Raw genomic sequence first — 27074 nt, forward strand, 5'->3', positions numbered from 1 at the left:
TTTAGTTTACATGTTTTTTTGCCCCCAGCTCAGTACCGTGACACTACAAATTAACAGACCATATAGAGTCTCTCTCATGACTTGACTTTATATTTCCCCTTACACTCCACTTGTCTTTTCCCATGCACTATGTGGGTTGGTTGATTTGCAGCAGGAGGGGGGAGTGAGGGATTAGTAACGGGTCTAAACAATAAGGTCATCAGTCCCCTGCACACGAGATAGTCCAGCCGGAGTTGATTTAAGTGTGAGAGTATGAAGAAGTAGTACAACTGAGGAATTAAAAGGAATACTGAAGCCAGAGATGAGCAATAATTTGAAGAGGAGTAAAAGTATATGCAGATTGAACGCAGACAAGGGCTACCACAGGGCTCATCTGTGGCAGGAGAAACCTCACCTGTATGCGAACCGTCCCCCCACCCCCTTCCAACCCACCAACCTGAAAAAGAGTGAAGACAGTAACCAATAACAAGAAATAATACCTTCTACCTGGGAGAAGGCTAAAAACATAATGAGCATCAGCAGGACCAACAACTGCAAAATAAAGTAAGAGAAATAATCATATAACTAGATGGGTGGGTGCAGTTGGACATCCCCCAGAACTCAGTATGCAAGGGGGTCATCTAGTATCCAGGATAAGGAATCCTTAAGGTCTTGCCTTCAACTACTGTGCTACTCTTAAAAATACAAATTTGGGTGTGGCAGAACACATGGGCTAACCAAATGTAAAAGAAATTAAAATGAGGGATGACGAAGGTAGCTGCCAGGAGGAGGTAATGACGAGGGCCCCTAAACCTGCATGTGTCAGGAGACAAAGCCAATTCCAAACAGCATGCCTCCAACCTGAAAGCAATTTAAAATTTTATATCCGAGAATAAAAACCACTTTCTTGGAAGAAACAATGAACTAGAGGCAAAGAATCTGGGAAAGACCATGCTCAACTTGGAGAGCAATAATGAGGGGGCATTCCACCAGGATGTGAGGTACTGTCTGTAAGGCTCTGCAGCCACAATGCAGGGGTGGCTCATTGTGTAAGATACAACAATAGGTTAAACTGATGTGACATCCCTGAAGCCGACATAAGAGAGCAGATTCCTTCCAGAAGGAACAGTAGGAGCAGCACCATGTAGCAGTAGTCTCTATGATAGTGTGAAGTTTATTAGAAGGTGGGCAGTAGCCTCCCCCCCTCCTCCTCATGTCTCACCTCTGAATGATTAAATGTCTCCTTTGCACCAGGAAATCTGTGCCTGGTATCGTCAAAGTGAACGTTGGATACCATCATGACTAGGGAGCCATATAATGACAAGTGAAGAGATAGTATGACTATTAAACAGAGGATCATGAATAGTGGATATCACAGAGTAACAAAAGTAATATTGATCAATAGCCAGGACACTGCTCATTCTCTTACTATGAATCAAAATGCACTTGAGGGAGGTCGTTTAATAAAACATAGGACACTTAACAGTTATCAGCTCTGCTGTAAAAACACTAAAGGTTCCCAACAACGAATGATCAAGACTTCAAAGTTATTTTATTCTGTGATATGTTACGTAAATGAACTAATTTCAAATTGTGTTTCTGCTCTGCAGAATATATTTAGTACGCACACTAGCTGTGTACACAGCTACTTATATATCGAAATCAGTATTGTGAGTGAAAGAAATCGCCCCCCCCCCCTCCAGGAGCTCATATGCTACAAGGGGGTGACAGAGAAAAGGACTGATGGCAAGGAGGCAGAGAGAGGGGAGGGGAGGAGAAGATGTGCATACGGAGGAGGGTGTATTGACTGATTTGGGGTTAAGGCCCATTTCAGCTCCTTGCACCTGTAGTTAGCAGTTAGCATTGACTTCATAAAAGAGGGATATGTGAGAAGGGGATAAAAAGACACACACACACACACACACACACACACACACACACACACACACACACACACACACACACACAGAGAGAGAGAGAGAGAGAGAGAGAGAGAGAGAGAGAGAGTTTGTTGAAGTCAAGATTTTAAGCTGTTACTACAAACCCTTGTATGGTTGTTCCAGATTATGGAAGTCCTTCACGATAAAGTTGGTATAGTCTTTTCCAATCCAAAATTTTGCCATTCCGGTCAGTTCACTGCTAACTTTGTTCACTGCAACACGTTCTGAGGGTGGGGACGATTCTGCTGCAGCTTCTAAATCAGCATAGCGGACACCTTTTGCATTCTGATTTGCTGCCATTGTTCCATTACTCCTCCTGAAACAGAATAATTATGTACAAATTCTGACAACTACATTGTTCAAACTGTTTTAGCTGTTAATGAGCTGATATTATTGAACTGAATTATTAAGGAACAGTACATACTTTTAACGCTGTAAGATTACACAATACACTGCCGATCGGAAGGGATTCATGACCATCAAGGGAGAAACAACAAAATTTGTACTTTCTGCAATAAAAACTCTGAGGCAAATTTCTAAAATAAAGACAACCTAACTATAGAGAGTGATTAGTAGTACTGACTAGATTGTGCATGCTTCCACACTGCAGTGGGTTCCTGCAACATATCTACTGCCAATGGCCTTTTCTCACCTACCATCATGTGGCAGTGGATAAATGAAACACAATGAGAGGCATTTTTTATATTGACTTCAGGCTGTTTGGCACCTGTTATTAACATCAGAGATGTACATTTTGAAATGACGGGGGAAGGGGGCTGGGGGCAGTTACTTAAATTAAAATTTAATCTTTTTTTTTAAAAAAAACACAAAACAATGATGATAAAACTTTGAAAATGATCTGTTTCTAGACGTATTACGAATGTCAGGGAACCAAGAGCAGAAAGCCACTCCATCTTAGCATTACCATTACTCTCTCAGCAGAATATAAAATGTATACAGCTAAAATACCATGTACTGAAATAGAAATACCACAAGCATGCGAAACATATGTCCTCCAGTCATAGTAACAACCTGTGCATAAGAAGAAAACTCCCTGTACAGAGAACGGTCAAAGCTAATTAAACTTTTTTCTGAGAGGAATGGCTTAACAAGCCAATTACTTTCATTAGCCGCAGTCTATTGTTCCTCAATTCTATGCACTTCTCTCATCCACACATGAAGTTGTGGCATGTTTACTCTCAATTTCTGTTTTGTTTATTATTATTGTTGTTGTTGTGGTCTTCAGTCCTGAGACTGGTTTGATGCAGCTCTCCATGCTACTCTATCCTGTGCAAGCTTCTTCATCTCCCAGTACCTACTGCAACCTACATCCTTCTGAATCTGCTTAGTGTATTCATCTCTTGGTCTCCCCCTACGATTTTTACCCTCCACGCTGCCCTCCAATACTAAATTGGCGATCCCTTGATGCCTCAAAACATGTCCTACCAACCGATCCCTTCTTCTGGTCAAGTTGTGCCACAAACTCCTCTTCTCCCCAATCCTATTCAGTACCTCCTCATTAGTTACGTGATCTACCCACCTTATCTTCAGCATTCATCTGTAGCACCACATTTCGAAAGCTTCTATTCTCTTCTTGTCCAAACTATTTACCGTCCATGTTTCACTTCCATACATGGCTACACTCCATACAAATAATTTCAGAAACGACTTCCTGACACTTAAATCTATACTCGATGTTAACAAATTTCTCTTCTTCAGAAACGATTTCCTTGCCATTGCCAGTCTACATTTTATATCCTCTCTACTTCGACCATCATCAGTTATTTTGCTCCCCAAATAGCAAAACTCCTTTACTACTTTAAGTGTCTCGTTTCCTAATCTAATTCCCTCAGCATCACCCGACTTAATTTGACTACATTCCATTATCCTCGTTTTGCTTTTGTTGATGTTCATCTTATATCCTCCCTTCAAAACACCATCCATTCCGTTCAACTGCTCTTCCAAGTCCTTTGCTGTCTCTGACAGAATTACAATGTCATCGGCGAACCTCAAAGTTTTTATTTCTTCTCCATGGATTTTAATATCTACTCCGAATTTTTCTTTTGTTTCCTTTACTGCTTGCTCAATATACAGATTGAATAACATCGGGGAGAGGCTACAACCCTGTCTTACTCCCTTCCCAACCACTGCTTCCCTTTCATGTCCCTCGACTCTTATAACTGCCATCTGGTTTCTGTACAAATTGTAAATAGCCTTTTGCTCCCTGTATTTTACCCCTGCCACCTTTAGAATTTGAAAGAGAGTATTCCAGTCAACATTGTCAAAAGCTTTCTCTAAGTCTACAAATGCTAGAAACGTAGGTTTGCCTTTCCTTAATCTTTCTTCTAAGATAAGTTGTAAGGTCAGTATTGCCTCACGTGTTCCAGTAATTCTACGGAATCCAAACTGATCTTCCCCGAGGTCCCCTTCTACCAGTTTTTCCATTTGTCTGTAAAGAATTCGTGTTAGTATTTTGCAGCTGTGGCTTATTAAACTGATTGTTCGGTAATTCTCACATCTGTCAACACCTGATTTCTTTGGGATAGGAATTATTATATTCTTCTTGAAGTCTGAGGGTATTTCGCCTGTCTCATACATCTTGCTCACCAGATGGTAGAGTTTTGTCAGGACTGGCTCTCCCAAGGCCGTCAGTAGTTCCAATGGAATGTTGTCTACTCCGGGAGCCTTGTTTCGACTCAGGTCTTTCAGTGCTCTGTCGAACTCTTCACACAGTATCTTATCTCCCATTTCATCTTCATCTACATCCTCTTCCATTTCCATAATACTGTCCTCAAGTACATCGCCCTTGTATAAACCCTCTATATACTCCTTCCACCTTTCTGCTTTCCCTTCTTTGCTTAGAACTGGGTTTCCATCTGAGCTCTTGATGTTCATACAAGTGGTTCTCTTCTCTCCAAAGGTCTCTTTAATTTTCCTGTAGGCAGTATCTATCTTACCCCTAGTGAGATAAGCTTCTACATCCTTACATTTGTCCTCTAGCCATCCCTGCTTAACCATTTTGCACTTCCTGTTGATCTCATTTTTGAGACGTTTGTATTCCTTTTTGGCTGCTTCATTTACTGCATTTTTGTATTTTCTCCTTTCATCAATTGAATTCAATATTTCTTCAGTTACCCAAGGATTTCTACTAGCCCTCGTCTTTTTACCTACTTGATCCTCTGCTGCCTTCACTACTTCATCCCTCAAAGCTACCCATTCTTCTTCTACTGTATTTCTTTCCCCCATTCCTGTCAATTGTTCCCTTATGCTCTCCCTGAAACTCTGTACAACCTCTGGTTCTTTCAGTTTATCCAGGTCCCATCTCCTTAAATTCCCACCTTTTTGCAGTTTCTTCAGCTTTAATCTACAGGTCATAACCAATAGATTGTGGTTAGAGTCCACATCTGCCCCTGGAAATGTCTTACAATTTAAAACCTGGTTCCTAAATCTCTGTCTTACCATTATATAATCTATCTGATACCTTTTAGTATCTCCAGGGTTCTTCCATGTATACAACCTTCTATCATGATTCTTAAACCAAGTGTTAGCTATGATTAAGTTGTGCTCTGTGCAAAATTCTACCAGGCGGCTTCCTCTTTCATTTCTTAGTCCCAATCCACATTCCCCTACTACGTTTCCTTCTCTCCCTTTTCCTACACTCGAATTCCAGTCACCCATGACTATTAAATTTTCGTCTCCCTTCACTATCTGAATAATTTCTTTTATTTCATCATACATTTCTTCAATTTCTTCGTCATCTGCAGAGCTAGTTGGCATATAAACTTGTACTACTGTAGTAGGTGTGGGCTTCGTATCTATCTTGGCCACAATAATGCGTTCACTAAGCTGTTTGTAGTAGTTTACCCGCGTTCCTATTTTCCTATTCATTATTAAACCTACTCCTGCATTACCCCTATTTGACTTTGTGTTTATAACCCTGTAGTCACCTGACCAGAAGTCTTGTTCCTCCTGCCACTGAACTTCACTAATTCCCACTATATCTAACTTTAACCTATCCATTTCCCTTTTCAAATTTTCTAACCTACCTGCCCGATTAAGGGACCTGACATTCCACGCTCCGATCCATAGAATGCCAGTTTTCTTTCTCCTGATAACGACATCCTCTTGAGTAGTCCCCGCCCGGAGATCCGAATGGGGAACTATTTTACCTCCGGAATATTTTACCCAAGAGGACGCCATCATCATTTAATCATACAGTAAAGCTGCATGCCCTCGGGAAAATTATTATTATTATTTTGTTCAGATGCAGCTTGACTATCAATCTAAAGATTTGAGGTTCAGTCCTTGGTCACCTACCACTTCTTTGATTTCTGGCAATAATTTGTTAATGTGAAGAATCCCAAGTTACACCATGGTTTGGAGTCCATGTTCATTTGTAGGTTCCACTGTAATTTTGTAGAAATGCATTTTTATTTGCCATCGGCTGCATACATAGTATTTATTCTTGGCCGGTTATGGTGTATTAAATCATCAGCAGCTCGAAGCAAAATTATAACATATGTTGGTTTAAAAATGCACAGTTCTCATACGAGACACTTTTATATACAACATGTGACAGTGACAAAACATGGAATGCAACATAACCAGATTTTGACAATACCTTGAAAAATTTAAGCAAGCTGCACATACCTCCTGACAGTTAACAGGCAACTGGCATCTGAGTCCTATGTAATAGATACTGTCAAAATCTGGTTATGCTGCATTGTCTTCTATGAGTAATATGCTTTTTTAAACCAACAGACATTATTAATTTTCTTCCAGTTGATTATGGTTTAATAAACTGAAACTGGTCAAGAACAAATATTATATACACAGCTGATGACAAATAGAAATGCATTTCTGCAAATATATCACAGCTGTAACTAGCTACGGGGGGGGGGATTATCCCCTGTAAATGGCCGGGTGAGTCAGCACAAATATCTTAACAAGCAAAGGCATACCACCTCCAACAGGACTGTGCCTAATAAAGCACTGTGGTGTTCAAACCAACCTTCAGGTGGCTACAGCTTCACTGTTTTATTTCAGTTAGCTAAGAATGCACACTGAGTTAGCAGGCATATATAAAATATTGTGAAATATAGTTAATCAGTGAAAATGGGGCATCCACACACTCAGAGGAGAGGTGTGTCAAATGCATGTCACTGTACCCATTGTATTTTTATTGTGTTCTACTTTAAAACAAACTATTATCTGCCAATCAGAATTAGTATGTTTAACAGTATCCGAGATTGAAGCACGTCTAATTACCAGCAAGGGAAAGGGCCCATCACACATGAATATTGAAAACCATACATCAATATCAATTTATAGAACATCCAGGATCAGAAGAAACTGAGTGAGGAAGAAGGTAAAATGTAGGGTGTGTTTTTTATTGCTATCCTTCCTAGTAATAAGGTCATCACTGAACAGAGATTCAAAAATTCTAAGACTACCTCAGACTTTTGCATTATGCATTTCAAGATATGTTGAATCAAAATATGAAATAAAATAGGTAAATAAAAGAAAACTTCGTCCCTCTACCCTTTACCCCCACTAGTATTCACCATCTTGCTAACTTTTTTTGAAACTCTGCTCATAAATCATGTTGTACTCAAGAATCTTATCACACTGAGCATTACGAATAGTCAGTTCTAAAGGGTGGAAATTGTGGATGGAGTGATTTATTATTGTTGCCTTAATTCTTTTTCTCTCTTATTATTTAATAGAAATTGCACACAGATAAGCTTTTGTGTAAAATCTGCAGAGTTCTTTTTCTTGAATTATTTCAAATGAAAAACACATTTTGACATCAAATATATTTATTTACTTTTTAACAGGAATTTGAATACAACTGAGTTTTTGTTGGCAAAAATAAAAATGTTCATTCAAAAAATTCAAGTTAACAGTTTAGAGAGAAGGAAAAACGGAACATTTGCCACGAACAATTAAATAACAATAATTAAAATTTCAGTAATGAATTAATCCAATGGCTAGTATTTATTGTTCATAAATATCATTTCATAATGTGTTAATCCATAAGCTGACTCTTGTCATCAGAAACAATATTTAGAACTAAAATACTGGTATCAGTTTTAACTGGTTGCCCCCCCAGTTTGTAGTTACAGCCTTGCCGCAGCGGTAATACCGGTCCCCGTTAGATCAACGTAGTTAAGCACTGTCGGACTGGGCTAGCACTTGGATGAGCTACCATCTGGTTTACCAAGTGCTGTTGGCAAGCAGGGTGCGCTCGTTCCTTGTGAGGCAAACTGAGGAGCTATTTGATTGAGAAGTAGGGGCTCTGATCTCGTAAACTAACATACAGTCAGGAGAGCGGTGTGCTGACGACATATCCACATCCATTGATGCCTGTGGGCTGAGGATGGCACGGCAGTCCATCACTACTGTCGGGCCTTCAAGGCCTGTTCGGGCGGAGTTTAGTTTAGTTTAGTTTAGTGGTTTGCAGCAGTTAGGAACATAGCATCTACAGTTACTTCAAGCTTCTGATTTTTGTAGCACATTTATTGCACAATGCACAGAATTAAAAGTCTAAATTTTACTGCATGTGCATTAAGTAAGTACTGTTATTTTGCATTACTATTTATTCTTGTTGTCAGGACAAAGAGCAAAACACTCAAATAATAAAATTATGTTCCTTGTAACTTTTATTTACTTACATGGGACTTTCAGCTTCTATTTTTACATGTGGCAGCACCATGTCTCCATCTATGCTGTCCTTATCATTGATTTCTTCCTCTTCATCCTCTTCATTTCCTCGATACAGTTTGCTTATCCATTCGCGTGCCTGGCCTGTAGATTCTATTACCCGAGACACTAGGTTCCGCCGTGCCATTTCGGGTGTGTTTTGCTTCTCATTCTCGCCAGGATCTGGAGGGGGAGTTGGTGCGACTGGTATGAATTTTGTTTCACTTGCTAGCGAAACACCTGCCTCCGAACTGTAAAAAAAAATGCACAATGCTACTGCAAATATACACACACTATTTAGTTTGTAAACTTCTTTCGATACACGGAAGAAACAAATCATTAGCAGAAAAAATAGTTTTTGGCCATGTTTCTATCCAATAATACTATTTTCCTATTATTCCAACTGCATGCTTAAGAATGAAATGTAAATTATGCTACACAAAAACTAGCTACTCTATAAAGACATTTATCTACTCACGTGGGACATTACTTGTGAAATGAATGGAAGAAAAATTGGATAGGAGAAGACAGAAGTGTTAGTGCATCTACAGGCAAGTTAAATTTAAATTCATAAATGATGATAGGAAACAAAAGGTCAAACTTGAGCATCAAAATCATGACCACAGTACAATAGACTCCTGGAGCCTGTGCTGTACAGATCCTTCATTCGAGTTCCTTTTAACTATGCATATGTGAATTGTCCCTACAGCATAGACCTTTATCTAAAACATTGCAACCCACTGTCCTCTTGTCTCTACTCCAATTTCTCCCTCTCATGCCTTTCTGTTCACAAAAATATTACTGTGTTTGTACCCAATGCCCTTCATTCTCTTCATATCAGCAGTCCTGCTTTCCTTTACCCATTGTTGTGAATAGAGACAATCTAGATTTTTAAGCTTGCATGACTTCCCATTCTTAATCTTATGTTCTTATCATTGCATCTTACACTCCAACCCATTCTGCTTCAAATCTTCATTCACTTCTTTTTTCTGTCTTCATCTGCTTTTGAGTTGCCCAGTTTGTAGCAAGATAATTTTGGTCAGTTTGTTACTGCTCATATGGAGTATGTGCCTGGAAAAAAAGGCAATCTGATTTTTCTAGCAGTGCCACATCTTTCCCACAACTAATTCTACACTTCATTATTCTTTATGAGCTCCAATGCTCCTCATTTTACAAATCCAAGCATATTTATCTGTGTCTTTTGTTCAAACTTCTCAAGTTATCTCTTGGCAGTCTTTGACCTGCACACCAGTGCAGTTAGACACAAAACTTCTAACTTTATAACAGTTTGATGGTCGCATGTCTCTAGTCTTTCTAATATCATGATGCCTTTCCCTCCCCAATCCTCCCTAACCCACATCACCACCTCAAAATGTAACACAGCAGCATTCATAAAAAGAACACAGCTGCAAACAAATTTCTTGCTCAGAAGTGGGATAAGAATCCAAAAATAAATTATGTGCGGTCCCATCATAAATAACATCTTAACGATGGATGATGTTGGTGTCATTTGTTCTCAGTCTCTTGTCACAGACTGAACTCAGAGAAAAATGTTTATTCACATTTTTATTTCAGAATTTCTAAAGTACACTATCACTGGTGTCTTGCATGAGGAATGACTTCACTGTTAAATAATCTGCCACTTGAAACAATTACTCATCTCTCTAAATTTTAATCATAGGCACATAATTTCTCAGTCTGTATAGTTCTTCTTTAAACTTCGTAAGTTTTTTTTCAAGTCTACTGTTTTCCTCACACACAAAAAAAAATATCTGAAGAGTTGGAGAGCTTTTGGTTAAGCATTGCCTCTTGAGATAACTTACATTTTTCAGATTTCAGCCAAAGACATACTCTGCTTCCCTTGCCTTACTTCACACAACTATTAGATTTGAATAATCAGTGGCACATATATGATATATCTCAACAGCACCATGCTCTAACAGATAGCTGAATTATATTGTCAAAAACATACTCCTAGACTAAATTATATTGTCAAAACGTACTCCCTAGCTATTGTCAATGCTCGTGAAAACTACTGAACAGGCGCGAAGACCAATCACTAAGTCATTTTATTTCTATTGCTCTCAATTCGTTCCAAATATTCTCTGTGCTCAAGCCTACTGGATAACTTCCCAGCACACATCTTCTTCATTAAATGACTTGCTTGGTCTCCACCAAACCTTCCCCTACAGAGTCGCATTAGAGTAAACATCTCAGCTATGATCAATGTTTCATGCCAGTTAAATAATTGTATGCTTTATCTAAAAACACGTTTGTGTAATCTGTTGCAGTCTGTACAAGAACGATCCTCATCTGCATCATCACACCAAAAGTTAGGTCTTAACACCTAGAACTTTAATATAAACTCTATAAAAACTAACAACCCTAATTCTTTAAAGAAATTATAAGGTAAAATAGGAATGGAGATACACTTGCTTTACATATTTATGCAGTAGGAGAATTAAATAGTATAATTAAAATAATTATTCAGATACATCAGTACATGAAGTGCAGGGAAATCTGGCTGTCAATGCAAGTTACCCACATAATTCTATGAATATTTGTTATACCTGTTAATACTACTGTAGCTACCACCAAGTGCGCCAACACCCACCATATTGGTGGCATGAGCCAGGCTGAGGACGGACTGTGGGACACTTGTGACAGCCACTGGGCGGCTGGACGTCAGCTTCCGGCGCAGTGGGAGGTGTCCTGTTGCCAATGTCTGAGAAACGCTCCCCAGGTCTACTAATCTGGAATAATCAGAACATTGTAGAATTTGGTTCTCACAGAGGTTGTTACATCTGTTGTTTGACAGATAAGACTTGTAGTGAAATATGGCTGTCACCATACCTTTTTAATGGGTAACAACCTTCTAGAGATCTCCATTAGCCAACCCAATGGTTCCTAAATGAGTAAATTACTGAACTTCCTTCGCAGCACATAAATAAATTGTGCCATTTGTATTTCTGAGCTGCTTCAGGTGTACAGTATCAGTCTTTTGATGGTCTCTAATTTGGCACTCATTTCCAACAGATACTACATCATATTACGATGAAGTACAAGTTACATGCAAAATTTAGATGATGTGTTTCCTAGAGGTATCAAAGTTGGTTGGGTCATTGCTTGTACTTAAGTATATATATATATGTAAAAACAAAGATGATGTGACTTACCGAACAAAAGCGCTGGCAGGTCGATAGACACACAAACAAACACAGACACACACACAAAATTCAAGCTTTCGCAACAAACTGTTGCCTCATAAGGAAAGAGGGGAAGGAGAGGGAAAGACGAAAGGATGTGGGTTTTAAGGGAGAGGGTAAGGAGTCATTCCAATCCCAGGAGCGGAAAGACTTACCTTAGGGGGAAAAAAGGACAGGTATACACTCGCACACACGCACATATCCATCCACACATATACAGACACAAGCAGACATATTTAAAGACAAAGGGTTTGGGCAGAGATGTCAGTCGAGGCGGAAGTGAAGAGGCAAAGATGATGTTGAATGACAGGTGAGGTATGAGTGGCGGCAACTTGAAATTAGCGGAGATTGAGGCCTGGTGGGTAACGGGAAGAGAGGATATATTGAAGAGCAAGTTCCCATCTCCGGAGTTCGGATAGATTGGTGTTGGTGGGAAGTATCCAGATAACCCGGACGGTGTAACACTGTGCCAAGATGTGCTGGCCATGCACCAAGGCATGTTTAGCCACAGGGTGATCCTCATTACCAACAAACACTGTCTGCCTGTGTCCATTCATGCGAATGGACAGTTTGTTGCTGGTCGTTCCCACATAGAATGCATCACAGTGTAGGCAGGTCAGTTGGTAAATCACGTGGGTGCTTTCACATGTGGCTCTGCCTTTGATCGTGTACACCTTCCGGGTTACAGGACTGGAGTAGGTGGTGGTGGGAGGATGCATGGGACAGGTTTTACACCGGGGGCGGTTACAAGGATAGGAGCCAGAGGGTAGGGAAGGTGGTTTGGGGATTTCATAGGGATGAACTAACAGATTACGAAGGTTAGGTGGACGGCGGAAAGACACTCTTTGTGCTTTCCTCCGCAAACATGCCTTCGCCCTATCCAGATTACGCTCCCATATTCTATTTTCTCAGGCTTGTCTGACATTTGGCATTACCCCCAAAGGCCTCACACTTAAAGTTCCCATCTCTGGCTGCAACCCTTCTTTCCATCAGTCCCTATACCAGTTCCAAACTGAACAATCCATTGCCCTCACTCACCCACCTAATCCTTCACCTACACATCAACTCAGCCAATGAACACACCCGTCAACTCCTATCCTTAATAAAAGTCCTTAATCTTTCCTCTCCCACATCCACACCGGCTGTTCAGAGCATCCTCCTACAGGCCAACCGTAAATTAGAACAGCATGCCACCCTCCACCTCAAAAAACTATCCAATCTCCTGGTTTCCCACCTCCGGAAAGGCAACTCACTCACCCTTCACAACCTTTCCAGCAAACCTCAACCTCCTCTCATTGCACACCAACCCAGTCTCTCCCATCTACTCAATCTCCAACTTCCAGCTCCACTCCCTCCAAAACCTCAAAATTCCAATCAACACAACCTGGAACCACAACACCCCAATTCAGTAGTTAACCTTTCCTCCAAACCTCTCTCCCAATCCGAAACCTCTGTCCTATCCAAAGGCCTCACCTTCAGCCCCACTCCCAGATTCAACCAAACAGCCCTCGTCAAAGATTTATTGTCCTACACCCGTACTCTCTGCTGGAAATATCACTTTGCCACGAAGAAAAATGATCCTAATCCTACTCCCAATGATCCAACTCCCCAAAACACCATCCAAATTGAACCCTGCCTGGAACAGTTCCGTCCTCCGTCGCAGCGGGACCCACCTCCTCTTCCTCAAAATCACCCTCTCCAAACCTTCCAGGAATTTCTGACTTCCAGCCTTGCATCTCAATCCTTCTTAAAAAACCTTAATCCTACTTCCAACATCGCCACTGCTGAAGCCCAGGCTATCCGCGATCTGAAGGCTGACCGATCCATCGTCATTCTTCCGGCGGACAAGGGTTCCACGACCGTTGTACTCGATCGTCGGGAGTATGTGGCTGAGGGACTGCGTCAGCTTTCAGACAACACCACATACAAAGTTTGCCAAGGTAACCCCATTCCCGATGTCCAGGCGGAGCTTCAAGGAATCCTCAGAACCTTAGGCCCCCTGCAAAACCTTTCACCTGACTCCATCAACCTCCTGACCCCACCGACACCCCGCACCCCTACCTTCTACCTTCTTCCTAAAAACCACAAACCCAATCATCCTGGCCGCCCCATTGTAGCTGGTTACCAAGCCCCCACAGAACGTATCTCTGCCTACGTAGATCAACACCTTCAACCCATTACATGCAGTCTCCCATCCTTCATCAAAGACACCAACCACTTTCTCGAATGCCTGGAATCCTTACCCAATCTGTTACCCCCAGAAACCATCCTTGTAACCATTGATGCCACTTCCTTATACACAAATATTCCGCACGTCCAGGGCCTCGCTGCAATGGAGCACTTCCTTTCACGCCGATCACCTGCCACCCTACCTAAAACCTCTTTCCTCATCACCTTAGCCAGCTTCATCTTGACCCACAACTTCTTCACTTTTGAAGGCCAGACATACCAACAATTAAAGGGAACATCCATGGGTACCAGGATGGCGCCCTCGTATGCCAACATATTCATGGGTCGCTTAGAGGAAGCCTTCTTGGTTACCCAGGCCTGCCAACCCAAAGTTTGGTACAGATTTATTGATGACATCTTCATGATCTGGACTTACAGTGAAGAAGAACTTCAGAATTTCCTCTCCAACCTCAATTCCTTTGGTTCCATCAGATTCACCTGGTCCTACTCCAAATCCCATGCCACTTTCCTTGACGTTGACCTCCACCTGTCCAATGACCAGCTTCACACGTCCGTCCACATCAAACCCACCAACAAGCAACAGTACCTGCATTATGACAGCTGCCACCCATTCCACATCAAACGGTCCCTTCCCTACAGCCTAGGTCTTCGTGGCAAACGAATCTGCTCCAGTCCGGAATCCCTGAACCATTACACCAACAACCTGACAACAGCTTTCGCATCTTGCAACTACCCTCCCGACCTGGTACAGAAGCAAATAACCAGAGCCACTTCCTCATCCCCTCGAACCCAGAATCCCCCACAGAAGAACCACAAAAGTGCCCCACTTGTGACAGGATACTTTCCGGGACTGGACCAGACTCTGAATGTGGCTCTCCAGCAGGGATACGACTTCCTCAAATCCTGCCCTGAAATGAGATCCATCCTTCATGAAATCCTCCCCACTCCACCAAGAGTGTCTTTCCGCCGTCCACCTAACCTTCGTAACCTCTTAGTTCATCCCTATGAAATCCCCAAACCACCTTCCCTACCCTCTGGCTCCTATCCTTGTAACCGCCCCCGGTGTAAAACCTGCCCCATGCATCCTCCCACCACCACCTACTCCAGTCCTGTAACCCGGAAGGTGTACACGATCAAAGGCAGAGCCACATGTGAAAGCACCCACGTGATTTACCAACTGACCTGCCTACACTGTGATGCATTCTATGTGGGAATGACCAGCAACAAACTGTCCATTCGCATGAATGGACACAGGCAGACAGTGTTTGTTGGTAATGAGGATCACCCTGTGGCTAAACATGCCTTGGTGCACGGCCAGCACATCTTGGCACAGTGTTACACCGTCCGGGTTATCTGGATACTTCCCACCAACACCAACCTATCCGAACTCCGGAGATGGGAACTTGCTCTTCAATATATCCTCTCTTCCCGTTACCCACCAGGCCTCAGTCTCCGCTAATTTCAAGTTGCCGCCACTCATACCTCACCTGTCATTCAACATCATCTTTGCCTCTTCACTTCCGCCTCGACTGACATCTCTGCCCAAACCCTTTGTCTTTAAATATGTCTGCTTGTGTCTGTATATGTGTGGATGGATATGTGCGTGTGTGCGAGTGTATACCTGTCCTTTTTTCCCCCTAAGGTAAGTCTTTCCGCTCCCGGGATTGGAATGACTCCTTACCCTCTCCCTTAAAACCCACATCCTTTCGTCTTTCCCTCTCCTTCCCCTCTTTCCTGATGAGGCAACAGTTTGTTGCGAAAGCTTGAATTTTGTGTGGGCTATTACAAATGATTGAAGCGATTACATAAATTCACTGTAGCTCCATTCATTGACATATGGTCACGACACACTACAGATACGTAGAAAAACTCATAAAGTTTTGTTCGGCTGAAGCCGCACTTCAGATTTCTGCCGCCAGATAGCTTGAGAGCGCAGTGAGACAAAATGGCGACAGGAGCCGAGAAAGCGTATGTCGTGCTTGAAATGCACTCACATCAGTCAGTCATAACAGTGCAACGACACTTCAGGACGAAGTTCAACAAAGATCCACCAACTGCTAACTCCATTCAGCGATGGTATGCGCAGTTTAAAGCTTCTGGATGCCTCTGTAAGGGGAAATCAATGGGTCGGCCTGCAGTGAGCGAAGAAACGGTTGAACGTGTGCGGGCAAGTTTCACGCGTAGCCCGCGGAAGTCGACGAATAAAGCAAGCAGGGAGCTAAACGTACCACAGCCGACGGTTTGGAAAATCTTACGGAAAAGGCTAAAGCAGAAGCCTTACCGTTTACAATTGCTACAAGCCCTGACACCCGATGACAAAGTCAAACGCTTTGAATTTTCGGAGCGGTTGCAATAGCTCATGGAAGAGGATGCGTTCAGTGCGAAACTTGTTTTCAGTGATGAAGCAACATTTTTTCTTAATGGTGAAGTGAACAGACACAATGTGCGAATCTGGGCGGTAGAGAATCCTCACGCATTCGTGCAGCAAATTCGCAATTCACCAAAAGTTAACGTGTTTTGTGCAATCTCACGGTTTAAAGTTTACGGCCCCTTTTTCTTCTGCGAAAAAAACGTTACAGGACACGTGTATCTGGACATGCTGGAAAATTGGCTCATGCCACAACTGGAGACCGACAGCGCCGACTTCATCTTTCAACAGGATGGTGCTCCACTGCACTTCCATCATGATGTTCGGCATTTCTTAAACAGGAGATTGCAAAACCGATGGATCGGTCGTGATGGAGATCATGATCAGCAATTCATGTCATGGCCTCCACGCTCTCCCGACTTAACCCCATGCGATTTTTTTCTGTGGGGTTATGTGAAAGATTCAGTTTTTAAACCTCCTCTACCAAGAAACGTGCCAGAACTGCGAGCTCGCATCAACAATGCTTTCGAACTCATTGATGGGGACATGCTGCGCTGAGTGTGGGAGGAACTTGATCATCGGCTTGATGTCTGCCGAATCACTAAAGGGGCACATATCGAACATTTGTGAATGCCTAAAAAAACTTTATGAGTTTTTGTAAGTGTGTGCAAAGCATTGTGAAAATATTTCAAATAATAAGGTTATTGTAGAGCTGTGAAATCGCTTCAATCATTTGTAATAACCCTGTATATATTTTTCAAACATTACTATTTTTCTTAATGGACTGAATCAAACACTTTCTGGGATTAATTAACATTTCTGATACTGGCTTTTCTACTCCATTTAGTATTATATATCTAAAAACAAAGATGATGTGACTTACCAAACGAAAGCGCTGGCACGTCGATAGACACACAAACAAACACAAACATACACACAAAATTCTAGCTTTCGCAACCAACTGTTGCCTCGTCAGGAAAGAGGGAAGGGGAGGGAAAGACGAAAGGATTTGGGTTTTAAGGGAGAGGGTAAGGAGTCATTCCAATCCCGGGAGCGGAAAGACTTACCTTAGGGGAAAAAAGGACGGGTATACACTCGCGCGCGCACACACACACATATCCATCCACACATATATATTGGTCTGTGTGTGTGTGTGTGTGTGTGTGTGTGTGTGTGTGTGTGTGTGCGCGAGTGTATACCCGTCCTTTTTTCCCCCTAAGGTAAGTCTTTCCGCTCCCGGGATTGGAATGACTCCTTACCCTCTCCCTTAAAACCCAAATCCTTTCGTCTTTCCCTCTCCTTCCCTCTTTCCTGACGAGGCAACCGTTGGTTGCGAAAGCTAGAATTTTGTGTGTATGTTTGTGTGTCTATCGACGTGCCAGCGCTTTCGTTTGGTAAGTCACATCATCTTTGTTTTTAGATACATTTTTTCCCACGTGGAATGTTTCCCTCTATTATATTCATATCATTAATTTGAACCCAACAATTACGTTTGTTATTGTCACTGTTGCATTTCGAAATCTTTTCTGTCGTCTTTTTTCTCTTTTGTTTTTGCCAGTAGTTTCACTTTGTATTCACCTTCTCCTTTTTACCGTAATCTACTATACAATTTTATCCCGTCTATATATACTCAATAATACGCACCCACTTCAAAAACCATAACCAAAAAATTTTTTTCCGCTTTCAACACTACCGCTGCTATAAAATCCACCGTTTCTGGTCCACAAACAGTTCCTTTCACCTATTAAACAACCATTTCGTCTAGTTCTGATAACTTTCGCTTTATTTCCATTTCTGTTTTTCGCACATCACTGATAATTTTTAGCCGCTTTCCACAGGTTTTAACGTCATTATTTCTTCGCCAGACAATTGTTAGCATCATTTTCATAATCTGCCACCACAAAACCACTCCTTTTAATACATTTACACACAGTTTTTCCGAAATTTTCCCGAATTTCTCCATCCTTTAACGTGTTTTGGCGGCAACACAACCACCTAACCTTTGTGCACATCGTTGTCTACCAACCCAAGTTCACCACAGGATCAACATAGCCCAGCTTTAACCAACACTTTTTCGCCTTTTTTCACAACAGATCTCCAGTTACTTTCTCCAGTTATTTTCATTTTCATTTCAACCTCATGTTACACTTTCCACCTTCTAATACCATGTCACCCTCACAACACCCCCACAACGACCCCATTAAGAAAATGGTCTGTATATGTGTGGATGGATATATATGTGTGTGTGTGTGTGTGTGTGTGTGTGTGTGTGTGCGCGCGCGAGTGCATACCCGTTCTTTTTTCCCCCTAAGGTAAGTCTTTCCGCTCCCGGGATTGGAATGACTCCTTACCCTCTCCCTTAAAACCCAAATCCTTTCGTCTTTCCCTCTCCTTCCCTCTTTCCTGATGAGGCAACCATTGGTTGCGAAAGCTAGAATTTTGTGTGTATGTTTGTGTGTGTATCGACGTGCCAGCGCTTTTGTTTGGTAAGTCACATCATCTTTGTTTTTAGATACATTTTTTCCCACGTGAAATGTTTCCCTCTATTATATTCATACCATTTAGTATTACATTACATTTGTTTTGGTTGGTATACAATCACTGAAGGAACACCATTCCTTATACCTATTAGATCTTGAGACAAAATATCAGTCATTTTGATGGTGTCATCACTGCAACAATACAATACACAAAATAATGTCAATAAATGACAGTGACGTTATTCCTCTCCAGTTCTAATGGTCTATGAGACCCATCTCTCTTTTGGCTGACCTGATGTGGATCTTTTTCTGTCCCACATATATTTCCATTTTTATCTTTGACTCACATGGATTCTAATACCTTCAATCTCCTGATCAGACATTGTAATTTTTTGCACAGCTCCTTCTAATATGGCTCACAGTACAGCTGCTTTCTCCAATTTACTGGGTTGGTGTGAAAGTTTATTACATTTTTTCATAACTTTAATAAACACAACAGATATACATAACAGAGACTTTAGTCATCAATAATATATATTCTCCTTAACTATTTACAAAAGACTGCCAACACTGGAGCAATTTTTCAATTCTGCAGCTCTAGAAATAACAATGGTTTTGTGGTGAAAAACTCGTTGAGCCATGTTCGGAGCACGTTTTAATCTGGAAAGGAAGTTCCTTGAAGGTTGTTTGATCAAGAGCAGAATGGTGAAAATCTGATAGTGCAAGATCAGGTGAATAAAGTGGATGCAGAATGAGTTTCCAACCCGACTCCTGTATAATATCACCAGCGTCATAAATGTCACCAGTGACGGTTACACCTCAGGGAAGCAATATGTAGTACACAGTAATATATAGTACACAACACCATTGCTCTTCCACCAGATGCAAACACTATCTTTTGTGGATGCACGCAGGTCTTTGAATGAGGAGTTGCTGTTCTGTTTGGGGTCAACCATTCCTACCTTTCCTTAAAGACACCATTTCTTGTCACCCATAATGATACAGGATAGGAATGGTAGTGTTGTTCATGAGCCAACTGATGGCAAAAAAGCAGAGGTACACATATGGCCACCTGCTGCTTTTTGTGATTTTTGGTGTGGAGCATGTGGTACCCATACATAAGATTTTAGAACCTTTATCATTGTATGCAAATGTCACACGACGGTGGAATGACCACAGTTCACCACATCTGCTGGTTCTCGAATTCACTGACATGGATCATTGTGGATTAATGTGACTGAATGGTCTTCATCAAACCCCAAAGTTTTCCTGAACGTTGAGAGTCACTAATGTCAAACCAATCCCCATACAAGGCACAATTATTTCTGGATCAGAAATTTTCTGATTTCCATTTTCTAGTGTCCACAGCACCACTCACTATCTCCAAATGACAATATCTAAACTCAAATAGCACAGCAAACTACAAATAAAAAATGGCAATTGATAAATAAACCGATAGCAACTGGAATACCAACATGCAAAACAAAAACAGTACAAACTTATGCACCAACCTAAAATTTTGCCTTCTCTGCAGCTGTATAATTTCTTCTACAGTATTTGATATTCTGTTGAGCATCTGTAGCTTCCTTGATCATTCGTGTCTTTCGTCTTTCGTTTCACCCTCTTTGGGATACGCTGGATCAATCATTTCTTTGTGCGTTGTTCTTTTCTTAGGGCCCAGTATTTCTTCATTCTTTCTAATCTTCTTCTCCTCTCTTCTTCCGAGATGAAGGATTTGGACTTTTGTGTGGATTTGTCTTGGAACCTTATGTTTTCATCTTTAGTAATTAATTTAGCAGTTCGATCAATAAGTGAATTTTCTGAAATATTTAATTCCACTAGGTCTTTCTCAGTTTCTTTAAACCAGTTGGGCTTCGTTTTTCAGTTACGGAAGAAGTCAAAGATTTGTTTAATTAATCTGTTGGAATTCATTCTGAGAAGATGACCATAAAAATTTATTCTCCTTTTTCGCATAGAATCTGAAAGTTTTTCAATTTTCTTGTAGAGAGTTTCATTTTTGATGTATATAATCTTATTGTCTTGAAATTTTGGCCCAATGATTTTTCTTAAAATTTTTCTTTCCTTTAACTCAAGTTTCTCCATTTGGCCTTTGAAATTCATGTTAAGTGTTTCTGCTGCATACAGTGCTTCTGGCTTGATCACTGTCTTGTAATGTGTAATTTTGGACCCCCATGAAAGGGATTTTTTGTTGTATGTATTTTTAGTTAGTTGGAAGGCCAATTCAAGTTTATTTTTTCTGGATTCCATTGCTTTGCTTTCCCCAACATTCCAACTAATCCATTCTCCGAGATATTTGAATTCTTTTACTATTTCAATCTTCTGTTCTTGAACTTTGAGGTATTTACATGAGTGCTTGATGTTTGTCAAAATCTTAGTTTTTTCAGAGGAGATGTGAAGACCAATTTTAGCTGCTTGTTTCTTCTGTTCAAGGATTTGCTCCTGTGCTTCTTCCATTGTTTCAGCAAACAGGGCCATATCATCTGCAAAAGCAATGCAATTTACTTTAAGGTTCTTCTTTTTGCAACCCAGTCTTATACCACTCTTAATATTTGTGTTCCATTCCCTGACTACTTTCTCAAGCGCACAACTGAACAGCAACGGTGAGAGCCCATTGCCCTGTCGCACTCCCGTTTTTATTTCAAAGGGTTCCGATAGTTCGCCCATAAATTTAACTTTCGAAAATGTATTTGTAAGGGTCGCTTTTATAATATTAGTTGTTTTCTTATCCAAACCCATTTCTTCCAGGACTGATAACACAGATTCTCTATCAATCGAATTATATGCTTTTTTGAAATCAATGAAGGAGATTACGTATGTCTTTGCCCTTGATTTTTGGTATGCCATTCGTGTCTATTCCCATTTGCAACGTTTTTTCATTAATGAACTGATGTGTTTTGTTTTGAATCCACTGAACTTTTGAGATCTCTTTTCCAATGAATAGAATGCACTGCAACAGTGACTGTGGTTTCACTGAAGAGAGGCCAGTGTCCTTCAATGGGGTCAGTAGCTTCCAATATCACAATTACAAATCAGTTTCTTGTTTTATGGCAAGATGATTTTGTTTTTTAGTATCCAAATCAAGGACTAGTTTTGACAAAGGTGGCATCTTCAGATGGATAGGAATTGATGAAAATAGTAGTTGCAAAAGCTGCACTGCATTAGGTATGCACATCCTACAAAGATTACCTGCAGCATTCATCAACATAGACGAGGCATAAACAGTATCATGTCACTAGGGTTCTCACCCCCTTAATGGTTTTCTTAATATCAAAATCACATATTCAACTGGAAATGCCATTCAGTACTTCAAATCTCCATTTAGTTGCCCCACCCAAGTTAATCATCTGCCTTAAACCAGGTTGCTCTGGCTCGAGTGCCAGTCTGCAGGCACTGAAGCACCTGCGCGTGACAGAGGGCAAACAGCTTATGCAAGGACAATTGTGTAGCTAAGTGGGAGCCCATGTGAGCACCTGTGGACAGGGATAGCCAAGTGGCTCGTGCACTCGCAAAATGTGGTACAGCAGGACTGCCGGTGGGTAGTCACGCCATCTGTGTCGGAACAGCCTTCCTTAAGCCATTCTGTCATCTGGGCATTAAAATTGCTACGGAGTACTTCAGGTCATTACTTTTCTCTTGAGAAAACAATGAATGTTACATAACAATGTAAAATTGTTGTCCTTGACTAGTATTCAGAATCTGAAATTGTATTAGATAGTTCTAGCATAACTAAAAACTGAAGAAATGAAGCAAAAAATATTAATGTCCTGTTAAAAATACAGTCATAAAATGATAAAGTTGTATCAAAAATAGTACCTGTGCTCATTATCATCCCAGCGGCCATAGCAGAGATCGATGCCCCCGACAAAGGCGTATGTCTGATCTATTACGACCAGCTTTTCATGATGTGCCCAGAAAAGCACACCAGCTTTTGCATGATCTGGATGACGCAGAACCTTCAGAGTGGTAGAGGAAAGAGTCAAATCGCACTGTTAGATGTTAATACAACAGAAATGTGTAAAAAGTTCCTAGCTTTATATTATGATTGGCAATAAATATAGAAAACATTTGGAACGTACTTGTTTCCTCACTCATTATGCAGAAATCAGTTTCTGACCAGTAAAATATACATAAAAATTCTGTTATCTATCAGAAAGTAACAAGCAGATACATGAAAAAGGTAATGTGTGATGGAAATGGATTACTGAGGGCGTTGTGTGTGAAAGAGACCCCGTATCCCAGTTCCGTGGCGCAAATCAGGGTAACAGGTCTCATTGTATTAAAAGGACAATTCACTCAAGAAAACAGTAAAATCACAAGGAAACAGGATGCTGGACATCACTTACCTTAGGAGGACCAACAGATACACATTAAAGTACAAAATACTATCCTACCTTTCTCAGGGAACATTAGAAAGGAAGGAAGGGCAGGTCACTCAAGCCTCAGGATAGGAGAGACCTGCCTGCTGTGGGGATGAGGAAATACAGAGTAAAGGCATCAGTCTGTAGTGGTGACGATCGTCAACTGCTATGTTCCTCGCAACCGGCAAAGGGTTCACGCACCACCTGCAAGAGGCACTTTTATTTGCCATCAATGGCCGATTTGTTCTCTGTGTTCCTTGCGAGGTTCCACGAAAGTGACAGCATGAGAGCTTCCTTGTAAATAGAGAGTGAAAGCTCAACTAGTGCTACTGTAACATAGAAAGTTAGTCTCAGGTGCTTACAGGACACGTTATTCTGTGTTCTGTTTAAGTTAATAAAAGTTTACTATTCCCACTACAGGAGTATTCACATTTTGTGTGCTATTTTTGCAGAATTGATAAAACACATAAACTTAATAATTTCAGAATAATGACACTTAGCCACGGTGACCCAGACACGATTTCAGCACTGGTGATATCACCAGAAATGAACAGCCTATGGAGGCCAGAAGAATCAGTAGAAGCTGTTGAGAATGAATAAAGAATTTTCTCATGAAAATGCAAGACTCAGTACCCACTGAAGGAACATCAATGCCACAATTTGCAGTGAGATCCTCACAATCTACTTCTCAGGTTTGCACAGGTAGAAGCAAGCTTCCATTATGCAAGTGTAAATTCTGATTCATCCAAATATGCTATGGTAGTCAGTCAGCTTGACCACCATTATGCAGCTGAAGTCGAAGATGTAACTTCTGCTACTGCTGCACAAGATTCTTAACGCAAATTCCAGACAGGATATATATACAATTGCAGACTCCCAAGAAGAGCTAGCATGTCAAGTTCTAACACAGGACAATATCTGATTATGGAAAGGATGGTTGGTACTCACCAAATAGCAGAGATGCTGAGTTGCATATATAGTTACAACAAAGAGATTGTCAAACATGTAAGCTTTTGTCCAAAAAGGCATTTATCAGAATCAGACAAAACACACACGACCACAGTCTCTTGCTGCCGAGGCCAGACTGTGAGCAGCAGCACGTGATGGGAGAAGCAAGCTGGGTGGTGGGGGTAACGAAAAGGCTGGGGAGACGAGGTGGAGGGGGAGGGATACCAGAATAGGGATGGCGCCAGCAAAGTGCTGCTTGTGGGAGCGTACAGGGATGAGGCTGGGAGAGGGTAGGGCTTTGTCAATGTCCATTCCTTCATGTGGACAGACAGCTTGTTGGTTGTCATACCATGTAGAATGCAGCACAGTTGTTGCAGCTTAGCTTCTAGATCACATAACTCATTTCACAGGGAGCCTTGCCTTTGATGGGATAGATGATGGTTGTGACTGCACTGGAGTAGAGGGTGGTGGGAGGTCGGGTAGAACAGGTCTTGCATCTAGGTCTGTTATAGGGATATGAGCCATGAGGCAAGGGGTTGGGCTCAGGGGTCGTGTAGGGATGGACGAGGATATTGTGTAGGTTCAGTGGGTGGCAGAATACCACTATGGGAGGGGTGGGAAGGATAGTGGATTGGACATTCCTCTTTTCAGGGCACAAAAGGTAGTCAAAACCCTGGTGGAGAGTTTGATTCAGTTGCTCCGGTCCTGGGTGGTACTGAGTCATGGGAATGCTCCTTTGTGGCCGGATGGGGGACTTTGGGAGGTGGTGGCTGACTGGAAAAATAAGACACAAGAGATCTGTTTTTGTACAAGGTTGGGAGGGCAATTTCCTTCTGTGAAGGCCACAGTGAGACCCTCGGTATATTTCAAGAGGACTGCTCCACACTAGAGATGCGATGACCACAGGTGGCTAAGCTGTACAAAAGGGACTTCTTGGTATGGAATAGGTGCCAGCTGTTGAATTGGAGGTACTGCTGGTTGTTGGTAGGTTTGATTTGGTAGAGACACTGATGAAGCTATCTCTAAGGTGAAGGTCAACATCGAGGAAGGTGACTTGTTGGGCTGAGGAGGACCAGGTGAAGCGAATGGGGGAGAAGGTGTTGTGGTTATGGACAAATGTGGATAGAGTGTCCTCACCCTCAACCCAAATCACAAAGATTTCATCAGTGAATATAAACCAGGCGAGGGGTTGGGGATTCTGGGTGGTTAGAAAGGATTCCTCTAGATGGCCCATAAGATGGTGCCAGGGCGCCCAGTGCCATACTCTGGAGTTGTTTGTAGGTGATGCCTTCAAAGAAGTAATTGGGGTGAGGATATAGTTGGTCACGGTAACTACGAAGGAGGTTGTTGGTTTGGAATTGATAGGGTGTTGGGAAAGATGGTATTCAGTAGTGGAAAGGCTATGGTCATTATGGATGTTAGTGTAAAGGGACGTGGCATCAACAGTGAAGAGCAGGTCACTATGTGGCAAAGGTTTTTATCCCCCACCATGGATCCTCGCTCCTTCCATCTGTGTCAATACATAAAAGTTTCCTTATCACTTACCAGAACCCAGTCTCCCACACTGTTCCTGCATTGTTGCTTTGCTCATAGAGTCCCTCATATGCCATTACCATCAATTTATCCATCACTGGCTGCAACTGTCCTCCAATGACTGTCATGTGTTAAGATATGGCCAATCCTTAACCCCCACCAACACAGTCCTGCAAAACCATGTCAATCAGGTCCAAATCTCCTTGCAATACCTCCTCTCCATCCATAAAATTCTCCTGCAATGCAATCCCAAATTCCTGGATTCCATATCACAAATTGAAACTCTTGCCCTCCAGGAACCAGAGTTGCATGCACAAGCCACTTCGAAAACTTCTCCACCCTGTGCAATTCCTACTCCTGTCTTGAACCACCACTGTCTACCACAACCCCCAAACCTGCCCCACAAATACCCGCAGTTGACAAACTCGTGATATGCGGACCTACTGCATTTACCCCAACCTAAAAAACTCCCTCCCACCACCATACAGAATCTAGAACCTAAAAAGAGCTGCAACACAGTCATGAACCTTTCCTCCAGAAGCCTTAGTCCCACAGAAATATCAGTCCTTTCAGAGTGCCTCACCTTTTGCCCCTTCTAGCAGTCTGTGTTCTTCATGTCTCCATCTACCGGTAGTCTCTTTGAGACGGCTAGGTGTATACAGTGCTGCTCAGTCTTGACAAAGGTTTGCTTATTTCGTGTTGTAAAGGTTGAGTACGAAGTGACTGCCTCAGCACAAGCTCTGTTTGATGATTCTTCTGGTTTTGATGTTATTAGTAGTACTAGTTGTCGTCATCATACTCTTCCAACTGATGACTCCCAGTCAAGATCATCATCTGATTTAATTAGCTCTCATGCGTCCAGTGTCACGGGATTCAGTAGTTGGTCACCATCGTCCTCATCGTTCAACTGATGACTCAGCCAAGGCCATCATCTGGTTCACCGAGTCTGGTAGTCCAGTGCCATGGGATTCAGTACTTATTGCTTCCTTACCATCTGTGTTTGTAGATGTGGAAAGATGAAAGCACTTACTTTGCTGTCACTGTCTTCCATAGCGAGCAGTGGCTCTTTAAGAGCTTTCCTCCCCATCATTGTATAAGAACCACAGCTCAAGTTGTACTGTCAAATCATGTCCAAAGTGCGGCCCTCATCATTGCCAGTACTACTACCTGCACCATAACACTATCTGGTTTGCTTGCTGGAAGGTGAGGACACCTAGCGAGTGTTGCCTTGTCTGGTGGGCATCTACTTTGGCCACTAGCCTGCTGCACGATATTCTGCTGCTGCCAGGGTCAACAGCAGATGGGATGCGGTGTATCTTACAAATGGACGTTGATGGGGTGACAGCAGA

General features: G+C 41.8%; 1 protein-coding gene across 3 annotated transcripts in view; it reads right to left on the minus strand.

The window, feature by feature from the left end:
• The window catches only part of LOC126253478 (phospholipase D1), a 206085-nt gene that overhangs the window by 76547 nt on the left and 102464 nt on the right, over positions 1 to 27074 (minus strand). For all 3 annotated transcript variants that reach the window (XM_049954838.1, XM_049954837.1, XM_049954839.1), the window contains 4 exons: positions 22700 to 22839; positions 11192 to 11374; positions 8594 to 8872; positions 2024 to 2235 (listed from right to left, as the gene is read on the minus strand). In XM_049954838.1, coding sequence (XP_049810795.1) covers positions 2024 to 2235; positions 8594 to 8872; positions 11192 to 11374; positions 22700 to 22839 — 814 coding nt within the window. The remainder of the gene's footprint in view (positions 1 to 2023; positions 2236 to 8593; positions 8873 to 11191; positions 11375 to 22699; positions 22840 to 27074) is intronic.

This window comes from Schistocerca nitens, chromosome 4 (genome assembly GCF_023898315.1).
Source record: "Schistocerca nitens isolate TAMUIC-IGC-003100 chromosome 4, iqSchNite1.1, whole genome shotgun sequence".
Lineage (NCBI taxonomy): Eukaryota > Metazoa > Arthropoda > Insecta > Orthoptera > Acrididae > Schistocerca > Schistocerca nitens.